Raw genomic sequence first — 12,755 nt, 5'->3', positions numbered from 1 at the left:
TAGACTTGACCAGCACCCTACTATTTTAAAAGCTATTACAAAATAACTTCTAGTAAGTTTTTTGAATATGCCTACCACCAGGGAACCCTAATCAATTGCAATAACAGAAAACTAAACAAAATATTTTCATAAAAGACCAATAGTTTTTGTTAGTATTACAGAGATGTTTAGATGTTGTAGCTAGGGACGTAAACTCAACACTTAAGATTTGTGCTTCTGCCCCTGTGATTTCCAGGAGATTTTCATGTGTAGTATTAAAAAAAAAAAAACAACATGGAATAGAGGAAAACCTAACTGTAAAAATCAACAGGTAATCATTCTGTATCAATTAAATTGGTTAGATGCTTCTATAGAGGAAAAAAGACCAATATGAAAGCCATTATTTCTTCACAGGTCAAAAGCACTTAGGTTTCTATTTCAACTTACCAACACTTGCATACATGCTATTTTTGCCATGTTTAGCTTTAAGTCTGTTATATAAAACAGCAAAACAGCCTTTTTATGGGAGACACTTCATTTAGATGTAGGATAAAAGAGCACATTACTACTGTACACAGTAACTAAAACCACTGTTTTCCTACGTCCTACATAAAAAATGAAGGAGATAGAGCTAAGAGTCAGCATAGTGAAGCCACACAGCAATACATGTGATTAGATAACATGCAAGGCTTCAAATTCAGTGCTGTTCTCAGCGTGACACATATGAAACATTAGTAGTTGGCCACACAAACAAAACCAAAAACATTTAAAAGCATTTAGAAAAATCTTTTTCTGTAGAGAATAAAAGAATCAGATTCCAATAAATTAGTAATCAATTTTCTTATTTTTTTTAATCCATAGTGATAATTCTATTGTATTCCACATTTGAGGCAGTTTTGCTTTTAATCATTGTGTCCCCTGCATGTCTTGATGGATACCAGTCAAGGGAATAAAACTTTAAAAAACTGTATGCATGGAAATCTTCTGCTGAGTACATATAAGAGTATACCCAGTCAATACAAACAAGTGCAATTTTCCAAATAAATGCCCTGAAATGCATGATTTTTACTGCTTCAAATCTGAAAATTCAATCATGCATTAGTCTATGAAGTATTTTATTGTTATTTCTAATACAGGTTCTTTAATGTTCAGAGAAAATGCAAAAGCTATAAACCTCACATACCTTCAATGAATGGTTGCAATAGCAAGTTTATTCATGTTTCTAAAATGCTCAGTGAGAGCTGCACTAGAATAGCTTGTGTAGTCTGAAGCACTCCTAATTCTATGTAAAAAACAGGTGGCAACTTCTCTACTAAGGAAATAGTCTGGTTTTGTACACCTCATTTGTTCAATTGGGTATAAGCCACTTTTCTCATGTTGCTATGACATTTCATACTAAAAAAAAACCTACTTAACACACAGAAAAGGCATGACCCAGTCACCATCAGATTAGGAAAGGCAGTGTGGGGATATCTAACCCACAAAGGCACAGCACTTTGTGATGGGAGGAGGGAAGAATTTCTGAAATTGATAGAACTAACCCTCGGGATTTTAGAACTGCAGCTTTGATCTTGATATGAAAGAAATCCCAACCAGGCTTTAAGACGCAATGTGAACCACTGAAGTAGCTATCAGGGACCTAAAACCATTTTGGCTTACGGCTCAAATACAAGAGAAATAATCTGATTAATGACATTTGAAATAACGGTTTGTGATCTTGACTGTACAGTCATTTCTCTCATAATTTGAATAAGGATGAAACTTGTTAACTGGTAGACTGCTTCCATGCTAATATTCCCAAGTCAGACAGCCTCCTCATGTCACCACTTGTAAAATGGGAATAGCACTTCCCTGTACCTCAAAGCAGTATTGCCTAAGTTCATGAATGAGTGCATTGAGACACAGGCAAGGATCATGAATTGAGAAAACTCATTAGTAGACAACAGTTGCTGGAGGTGGGTGCTTTGAACTAGATCTGAGAATTGTTCCATTTTTGCACAGAAAAGCACATCTCAAAACGGATCACTTTCCCATGTGGTTCAGAGCTCAGTTGCAAGCTATGCCAAGACCACCAAGGGCAGGAAGGAGTCTCTTATCCTGGTGTCAGCCCCAAATTCTGTCTATGGCACAAGAACGATGTCAGAAGCTGCACGGTTCAATCCCTTACCTTATCCACTTTAAGGCTTTAAGCCAATGCAACCCACAGCTGACCAGCAAAGCCTGGAATGTGGAAGTCTCAAGTGGAAACAAGATTTTCTCTCTCCCTAAGCTTTCTTTTAAATGAATAATGCCTCAGTTTTTAAGGGGTTAGCAATACTAGCCATACAGAGGCAGTAGATATAAGCCACATTGGTGCAGAGCACCAAGAACCAGAGTAGCCCTATGAAAATTATTTTCACAGCAGTGTTTCTTTTTTCAGCCCAATATTCCTCTTCAGCAGCACACTATTTAAAATGGCTCTGTGGTACCACAGGATGGCTGGTCTCTTGTCTGCTGCAGACATCAGGTGCAAGTGTAAATAAGGATTATACAAATGGGAGGTCGTTAAAAGTCTGGTAATGCTAATTTGGCATGACACCCCTAATGGGTTATATCTTCACACTTCAGTTATCTAATCACCTAAATTCTTTTAACAAATTTACATTTCATCTTATACATGGAGATTCAAATTGACTTGTTTAATTCTCCCTCCACCCAAATTGTACCCATGCTCAGTTCATCTTACATATTAAATATCATCATCAATTTTGAAATCATCATTAGCTACATATACACATGGATAATACAACTGCACATGTCTATATACTTATGCATACAAAATTTCCCCTGTCTCAAAATCTTTTCATTTTTCACAAACTCTTCAGATCTCAGGAGAATGACAAATACACGTATGCATCACTAGAAATAGCATCTCAGCTTGAAATTTAACTTGCTGGTAGGATACTTCCACTTTCATAAGAGAAGTGAAAGGGAGTAAAGTGACTTTTAAATCAATAATTTAAATGTCACATTTCAATCCATTTCCAGTGTCATGTTTTACAACTTTGTTTTCCTATTTAGCATAAAAAGTTAATTTGAGCAGCTGTTCACTTTTCCTGGTTTGTTCAGGAAAAGTAACAACATGAGGAAAAAAGAACTTTAAACTGTTCACACCTTCTACATAACACTGAGATTTTACTTCACAGGAAAGGTTTAATGCTCCAGTTAGAACATTTCACTCTTAATTAGAGAGGTGGCTGCCTAATACAGCCAACTCTTGATGACAACATGCTACTATGAAATCAATATATTCTTGTATATTTTAATATGATAATTCACTTTTCTAAATGTGCCAAAGGGATGCTTATTTCAGTTTTGCTTATTAAAAGCACATGCAGAGCAGAATCCAGTAAAGTAAATATAGTTCTCCATTTTCCTCACGCAGACCTGAAATAATTACACAGAAGTCAGTTGATTTATGGAATAGTTATATATCAGCTTCTGAAATATATTTTGAACTAGTAACTGACCAGTTGGTCCAAGAAAGCACTTAAGTACACAAAGACAGAAGAAAGCACATGCTTCATGAGATTGCCTGAATGCTTTTCAGGAGTTCTGAATTCTTTTCACGCTCTTTCCTGAACTGGGAGCTTACATAACAACTTTAGATGGCAGCAAGAAAAGTTGAATTGCCTTCAGGAACATCAAGAATGGTTCATTTCTTTCAAAATGCTACTTTTAACAAACACATCAGACAAAGAACAGCCAAGTGTGACCATCAGCTCCTACATAACTACATGTATACAAAATGAGAGAGAGGTTTTGTTTTCTGATTGATTAGCTTCTTCACAATAATATATTTTCCTATCAGCAATAGTTTAAATACAAATTGAGGATTTCTTAATCCATTTTATATAGATTTTTAAAATATTCTTGAGTAGATAGTAGGCTTGTTCTTTTATCCTCTTCCATGAGGAGGAATTAAAATAGCAACAAAGTATTGTGTTAGTGTTATACGAAGGGTGGTAAGATGCTTGCTTTTTTAAAAATGTGTGTCCATGAGGAAGACAGGGGATGAAAGGGAGAGGGAGAGCGAAGAGATGAATTTCACCTCCAGTGGAAGTTAACAAGTATAAACAGAAGTTTTGCATGTTAGGATTCATCACAGTGCTGTTAAAGATATGAAAAACAAGTTCCAGTGCCTAGAATTAAGGAAATACCAGTTTCGGCACAAGGAATATTGCCAAAGGAAGGAAAAAAAACCCAAACAAAGAAGAACCATAGCTATGTTATAATAACTAATCTCATTTGCTCATTCATTTACTAACACTGTCAGTATTTTTTGACTCTTTCATTAGCCACATATACATAAGAAGCTTTTCACAACTGTCTGGAAAGCTGCTACCCTTCTCTTCGATTATTTTCCTGTTTTGGAAGTCCCACTGTTAGCAACAGAACTTTTTCAGTATTTATTGCAAGACTGAGATAGCCAACATATACAGGTATAATATAACATTTTCTTTCCATGAACAAAAAACTAAAAAACTGCCCAGTTCCTGAGTTTACGTCCTACAGCCCTTCACCACTGTTCTGTGTTCGCGTTTAAACACACACATCCACTTCTCATTTCACTTTCTCAATACTCCCAGTTCTACTTCATCTTTCCCAAATCTTGCTTGGACAAAGTAAGCGTCTACAGACCGTTTCAAGCAACACATAGGCCAAGAGTCATGTCAAACCTCATTGCAGCTACCTGCTCACCAGGGCACTAGTCTAATCTCAGTCCTCTATCTAGTTCAGATTTCCACATTTTTTAAAATGCATAGAGGAACAGACACATCTACCTCCTTCAAACAAACTGGAACCAGCCAGTTGGACTTGCTGCAAGTCCCTAGGTGGGGAACACAGAGATACAGATCATCAATGCAGGCCTCACTTCCCAGAGTGTCCTGGCAGGTTAAGTCCAGATGGGGTAGATGGACCAAGGCATTAGCAGCACCTCACACCTGGAGACATCCTTGAGCTGACCCCTGCCACTACAGGTTATCATTACTGATCATCTTTTGCTGTCTGTAGCCAAATTTGATGACAGAAGACAGTAAAAAGGTCACTTGAGCTACATCATCTCAGGTTTACACAGGCACACCCCCTTGTTTCAACAAAAATAAGCATTTGGCTTATACAGGTAATAGCTGCAGCCTGACTTTTACGATGGAAACCACAGGCAAGTTAAAAATAAGCATGAATAAGATTGAAAAAGCACAGCACCAGTGTTACACAAATACTCATGGAGAAAAAGACCAAGAAACTTATGACAGTGTCCAAGGGTTTTAACTTCTATGTAATGGCAGCTACCCTCTCCTTCTCTACAATGTACTGAAATCTGAATCTTAAAATACACAATGCTGTTCAGAGGCAAAGCTGCAGACATTTAATAAGCTAGATGTACAAAGGACAAGGAGTAATGCACTGAAATTTAATTATTTAAGATGAACTTCCCTCAGTAACTCCCCCCCTCTTGATTTCACAAAAACACATAGTAAGTGTAACTTTATTTAAAAAAAAAAAATCTTTAGAATGCAATAACAGAAGGCAAGATTATATTTTGTCATGTGGTATGTGCTCAGTGGCTATAATTCTGCACTTGAAGGCTGAACTCCATTTAACATCTTGTGAAAGCAACATCTAGACAAAAAAAGCCTTCCTCTGAGCTGTAAGTTGGCCATGGCTGTGAATCTCCAACTGCTATTAATGCAGTTGATAGTACAAAACCTTATCTCACCAGACTGTTACCAGTATTTCTAATATTCAGGCTCATTTACAACTTTGCTTTGCAATCCCTTCACTCCCACTTAGCACACTTTTAAGCACACACAGTGCTGCTTCTGGCTCTAAACTACAGTGGAACATGATGGAATGAAATAAGCTTCTCGTCTCAGTTGCTCTTGGTCCTAGAAAGTATTTGTTTATCTAGAGCGAATCGCTGCTCCCGTATCTATGTAGTGACTTCCTCATAGCAGTCAGAGATTACCCACACCGCTGATCACTTTATTACTTCAGAATGGCTGTTTATTTACTTTAGTGCACCAGTAACATGCAGGGATAAGGCTCGTCACAGCTGGGCAAACTCACCATACTCCTTACGCAGGTGGTCTGGAATGTGGGGCTCATAACCTTCCTTCTCAGGGACCTCCACAAATTCATCTTCATCCTCATCATCGTCATCGTCATCTGAGGCTTTCATCTACAGAGATATTTTGGTTGGGGTTTTTTTGTTTTTTTTTTAAAAAAAAATGTGAAGACTGCTTTTCATATCCCTTCACATTGAAAATATTTCAGACATCTTGATAGCCCTCTGAGACCGCTCCCTGTCAAAAGTATTTCCCTAATTATGCATTTAATCTTTATCTAAGATTAGGCCTTTGCTTAACATTTTATCTCTAAAGCCATACTCTATCCTAAGGGCTTCTTTAAAGCCCCTTTTATCCATTAGACACTTGCAGTTGGTGAAGTCTGAGAAAGTGTGAAGCTATAAAATAAGACCAAAAAAATCTTAAAATAACATCAAGATTTTGACTTAATGAGGAAATTATAGCTTTATCTCTTCTCCTTTGATTTTACTCATTTAGTTGCATCTAAATAGTCTGTAGCATGTTAAATAGTATCACAAATTGTTTAAGAGCTCAAAATCAGAGCAGGCAAACAGGAGGGGAAGCTGACGGACTGGCAAGCTAATACTGACCAAAGTAAGAATATTCAGACCTGTATACTACCGTTTCAGTGTGTTTCCTCATAACAACACTAAAAATAATTTCATACAATCATTTCTTAACTAATTTGGTACATCCTAACCATTCATACCATTAGATTGCACACATCATGATGGTCAAGACCAACAAAATGTTGTTTTTTTTTAAATGTGCACTTGGTCTATATTGCAGTCTGAAATTGAATATCTATGACTAGCTGAAAAATAAAAATGGATTTCCTATCAACTTACCAGGGTAATTCATTCATGTAAGTGGTTTCCTATATATCATTTCAGCTAGCTACTACTGTCATGTGCCAGCAAGTTTTTACTTTTTTTTTCTCCAAGAGTGTTCCATACCTGAAAATGAATTTTTCTTCTATACTACACATTAACTAAAAGAATCTGTGCCACCTCAGATGCAGCCTGTACTATCAGAACTTTAAAACAGCAAATGCCAACTCCCCTAAAAAGGCAGCAATGATAGAGGTTTTATGCTTTATTTCCTTTGCCCACCTTGGGAGTTACATAATTCTTGAAAACAATACTATTAGCATATTACTGTATGTTTGCCATGCACTTTTAAAAGTCTAGGAAATAATAAGGGTATCCACTCAAACCAACCTTACCACAGGCTATCACTTTTTTCAACTTCACTGCAGCAAGCCAAAGCAATAGATAAAGAATGGCATCATTTTTACTATTTTCAGCTGTGTTCTTTACTTCTCTTATTGCACCTGACTTACGTTGATATTCATATCAACTACTCATTGTTACAAGCACCGGAGGATACTGCAGGTCTTGCCTGCGGCAGACTTTTCCCAATTTAATTCACTACTCTAATCTCATGTCACAGCTGCACAGCTGAATTCTTTTAAATCATACATATACTCTGAAGCCAAAAAACCTAGGAACCAGTCTTGGTTTATTGAATGTAGTTAAAAATTTAAAATAAATAATAAACAAAAAATCAGCATTTCTTTTTGGTCAGTATTACTTGTAAGCTGGACTGAATTAATTTCTAAAAGAACATTAATTGATACTAATACACACATTGATACACTTTAACATATATAGAATGGATGGTGCAAGTTAGAAGTATGATTCCTCCTCTTGTTTAAGAAAATTACGTTGATTTAAGAAAGCTGCAGTTCCAGTGGGGAAAAAAGGAAAAGAAAAAAGATATTACTGTCCTGAAGAATAGAGTAGATTTACTACTACATTCTTACCAGAGAACACCTGATTAGTCTTCATTTTGAAATAATCATGTTTGGAAGTACCCTGCTGCCAAAGACAGGTAACCACCACAACATAGTCTCACCAGCCTAATTATCACTATCTTGAGAGTTGCCAACCTTCAGGCTATGCTGGAGGATCCTGCACCCTAGTTTAGTTCTTGTTTCCCACTGCAATCATTTTTCCTCATCTAAAGGAAAGAAGCAATCCAGGCCCTACCTGGCATGGCCAAGACAGCTACACACTGAACCTGACCTCCACAGCAGAAACCAAAACAGTGTTAATACAAAGAAAGGGTCAAATATTCTACCACTGATCACAAACTCACAAAAGCACGAGACATGGAAGAAGAACATCTGTGTTAAACTACAACTTTTAGAAGACCTTCCCAATGGCCTTTAGAAAAACATCCTCAGGTTTTGTACTCCGAAAAATAGAAGGCTAGAGATTGAAGAGAGACTTGTTCGATTGTATTTTCGTTTCAAAATTCTGCTGGTGGTGTCATCGCTTTTCTATGTTAGGGGCAATTTAACTAAGTTTGGAAATAACATCCGCTCTTATTTCTCTAGTGTGAAGCAGGGTAACAATTGTACTTTCCATACTCAGTTTCCATTTCCCATTTAGCCATTAAAAAAGATTTTACCAAGCTAAAACTTGCCATGGATGATCTTCCTCTACAACTTTGTACCATAATGTATAAGCTGACTAACTTTCACCTTATAAAACAAGGAAAGTAAAATTGGTGTATTTCCATAGCTTTTACTCAGAAGTAGTCTGCAAACAAACTGCAAGAGGTTTAAGGAATTGAGAAATAATGTCAAACTAGTCAAAGAAAACTCAGTTCAGACTGATCATTTAACTTAAATTGCCAGATTATACCTAAAATATCGGTGGGTATAATACAAGTATTCATGTGCATGGCATATCTGAGAGGACTAGAAAGAATTCAAAAGAGTACTATTTTTAATTGAAACTTCTAATTTGTTCACATGCTGCTGGAGGCACGTAGCTGTCTGTACATTAACATACTAAAATTCACTAATCCTCAACTTGAAAACTGCATTAGAAGCAACTCTGCTGTATTACCTGCATGGTCTAAAACTTTAAAGCACGTGAAGAGCCTGATGGAGAAAAGGCATAATCAGATGCAAATTCACTTTGTTTAGGTACAATCCATGAACTGTGCATTCAAGTACTATAGAAAACATTAATCATAGGAAACTGTAATTTTTGTTATCAGTCTAACACTAATCAAAAGGGAAACCTGTCACTACCGCTGACCTGTGAAACGTCCCAATTATACTCTTCGGAAATGACAGGAGCACTTAACTTCCTCACTGAGTAAATGACGACGATCAATCAAGTTTGAATAACAATGAGCCACGGAGCTGAAAATTATTTTTTGTATAGAATCTACCCAGGAATTTATGAAAGGTGAAAAGCAACCCAAGGTTTTAGGGACATTATGGCTTTCAGCTAGTGCAGCGCATATCAAACACTAAACAGAATTTATGTGTTTTAATTTTCTAAAAGGTAGATGTGGACTTGGTGCTACAATGCATAACATATAATGCCAGATTTTAAATATGGGGGTCATTTTCATAAAATATTATGCTTATTGTTCACACCCTTGAATCTCCCTAGGGTCTTCTATTAAATTTAGATTTCCTGTAAAAAAAATTAACTGCTTAGCTAACTATAAGGAATTAAGCCCCCTTTTCCTTTCAAACAGACATGAAGTCTTTATTCTGATATAGTCTTTAACAAGATAACTTATTTATCTTTTTACTTTAAAATATTAAAGTCATCACTGGTGGAAATTCAAAAAGTTGCACAGTAGTAAATAGGTAGTTACAGTGGTACTTCATCAGAACCATCCCATTTATGCTGTTTTGTTCTGTTCCCTTTCTACAGGAAGGAGGAATGCTCACAGGCACCATTATTAGTCAGACAAGTATTTTTTTTTTTAATTCTACTTTTCAAACATGAAGAAAGCTCCAAAACAAGCTCTACAGACGCAGTATGAAAGTTCAGCCACCTATTATCCACCTTTCCACTATAGATAAACTTTTCCAGTCAATTAAAAAAAAAAATAAAATCAGCAATCCCCAATTAAATCAGAAGAAATAAATATTTAAGGCAACACTGAGAGGCAGAATTTGTAAATTATAATTCTTTAGGAACGAGTGGTACAGGTATTTGCAAACAAGCAAAACGAGACTATGATAAAAACAAGCAATATGCCATTTCTAGCGTGCCATATCTGAAGTATAAGCTCAAGTGATAAATACTACAACGTAAAGCTTTTCTTGTTGTGTACAGAATTAAATACCTCTAAGATAAGTAGTCACGGAACTGCTTGTTTCTCAATAAACTGTCAAAGGATGGGGGGGAAAAAAAGGTCCTGTTCTCAAATCCATTCTCATTATCACTTAATTTGACGAAAGTCACTAGCAGTTTGCATTCTTATCAGAGACAAGGGTGAACTCTGTCGCTAGAAGATGGTCCATCAGAAGGGAGACCAAACAGACTCCCAGACATCAGAGACTACTTGCACCACCATTACTTCTCAAGTTGCATGGAGAGGGGAAGTTTTTCTGCTCGCTATTAATCTGCTCTATAATGCTGACATTTATTTCTTTATTAATTTATCTAAATGAATCAATGCTTTTGCAAAACTACGTGGGGCTTTTTAATGTGGTACTATTCCTGACTAGGTATCTCACTGTGGGAGGAAATAGGATTTAGCTAGACAACTTCCAGATTCTTGGGCTGAACCTATTTGCATATGAGAATACAGTAAAAAAATTGCAGAAAATATACATGCATTATTTTTACTGTAATCAGTTAGAACAATGACTGCTCAATTCTCCTAATTTTCATTAAAACTTAAAATAGTGCTGACTTTTCCAGCTAGACAAGTGCAATCATACCATTTTCTCCCCAACTCATTAAAAAAATTTGAAAAAGCAGATGTTTCCTTATCAGTCTCCATCTTATTAAAAATACTGAAAATATTGGATGCCAGTAGAAATGCAATCGTATCTTCTACTTTGGAGTCAACACTCCAAGAGCCTCCAGCTGTTAGTGTAGCTCAGTGCAACCACAGCTCCAGTTAAATGCCTTGTTCATCCATCCCGTCCAGTAATAAATGCAAAAAAAAACCCCTCCACCCACCACACAACACTTGGAAAGATATAAAGAAAAGCCTTTGGTCCTTTTCCCAGTTTTATACAAAAGGATTGGTACATTCTGTTAAGAGGATTTAAAAACCTAAGTCTCTGCAATCATAATTAAAGCAAGCAATAAAATGACTGAAATATACAATGCAATCTGTTTATAGGACAAGATGTACAGCATTTACTAATTATTTTAGAAAAAGAAGGAAAAGATAGCACATGAAGTCATATCTACTTACTAAAACACCACTCGCAAACTACAGCTGGGACCATTAAATAAATTTTGCATGGTCTAATTAACTTGGTTTGCAATCTCAATTACTTTTCACCCAAGAAATCACTTTTGTTCAGTTTTATGTGTGTCTGTTTCCCTTTTTAAAAAAAAAAAAAATGATGTAAGGCATCCTCAGACAAGTGAACTCTAAACTTCATTTGTCTTTCAGCAGGCTTGATGGCTATGCATTTAAAAACCCATTCTATCTTATAAACTAAAAATTAAATGTACTCAGCTGTGATGGTCGTCATTGCATCTGCTATTTATATGCTAATACCCTCACTGGAAGATCTTGCAAATTATTCCACCATGCCAATATCTCATGTGCATCTACTCAAAGCCAACTAAATATTTTTCTAGAGGCAGAAGATTTTGGTTAGGGAACCAGAATATTTATTGCCGTAGAACCTAGTTAAAGGGGCAACCTTAAGCAAATACATTTTTTATTAGACTGCAACATGAAACATACTTCAGTCACCTGAAATGAAATTTGGGGATATTCTATGTAAGCAAACAGTGACTGGGTAAAAGTAATTTCTTCAGTGCCAGCAATAGAAACTGAATAGTCAAACAGCGTATCTTACATGTAAGGACTTTTACAAGTTCCTCCTTTTCCATCCTTTTATATTACCCAACACAGGATGATGTGGAAATAAATGCTGGCATTCTGACAGATTTCAGAACCATGCTTGAGTTTTCCTCTGTGCAACACAAGGAAAACATAAACTACTAAGAGAGCTGTATTTATAGAGACCTCCCACATACACTCCCTCCCCTTTGCCCTGTGATTTGAGCATAAATTCAAACCTAGATGACTGCAAATTAGATATGTGGTCCAGGCAAACCACATTTTATATTTACCAGTAAAAGTATCACCATTCATTCTATCTGTAGTTGCTCAACAGCACAGAGGCTACTTGGCCAAGCTGACTTTTATTTAGGAATGCATCTTTCACACTATTTCATAATTTCCAGAAGTTAGTAAAAATGCTTAAAGGGTTCCAACCCAACAGTTGGCCCAAGTACAATGGTGGAGAACCAGCATACCTTGCTCCAAATTGCTTTAGCAATATAAACTACCCTGTGAGGTAGCTTTTCTTTAAAGCAATGTACACTAGTCAGAGTCTGAGTATTGTCACAGTCCTGGAAGGTGCAAGCTTGAGGCTTACTCAAGATTTGTGCCAAAGCCCGCTCCATCCCACCTACTGATAAACACAGCTTGGGTATGTACACTGGGAGGTCAACAGCGGCGAGGCGCATTGCACAAAACCTGTATCACTCTGTGTTACTGCCTCTCTGGACCCAAGCAGGCTCAAGGTCCCAGATAAGCTTTTATTTTTAATAAAAAGCTGCAAAAAAT

At 36.5% G+C, this 12,755-nt stretch overlaps 1 protein-coding gene across 2 annotated transcripts in view; it reads right to left on the bottom strand.

Annotated features, from left to right (window-relative positions):
- UVSSA (UV stimulated scaffold protein A) overlaps positions 1–12,755 on the bottom strand; it is a 56,058-nt gene that overhangs the window by 27,081 nt on the left and 16,222 nt on the right. For both annotated transcript variants that reach the window (XM_074865555.1, XM_074865554.1), the window contains one exon: positions 6,091–6,202. In XM_074865555.1, the coding sequence (XP_074721656.1) occupies positions 6,091–6,202 (112 nt within the window). The remainder of the gene's footprint in view (positions 1–6,090; positions 6,203–12,755) is intronic.

Source organism: Strix uralensis, chromosome 4 (assembly GCF_047716275.1).
Source record: "Strix uralensis isolate ZFMK-TIS-50842 chromosome 4, bStrUra1, whole genome shotgun sequence".
Lineage (NCBI taxonomy): Eukaryota > Metazoa > Chordata > Aves > Strigiformes > Strigidae > Strix > Strix uralensis.
The sequence above is the reverse complement of the archived record's forward strand: the minus strand, read 5'-3'. Positions and strand labels throughout refer to the sequence as shown.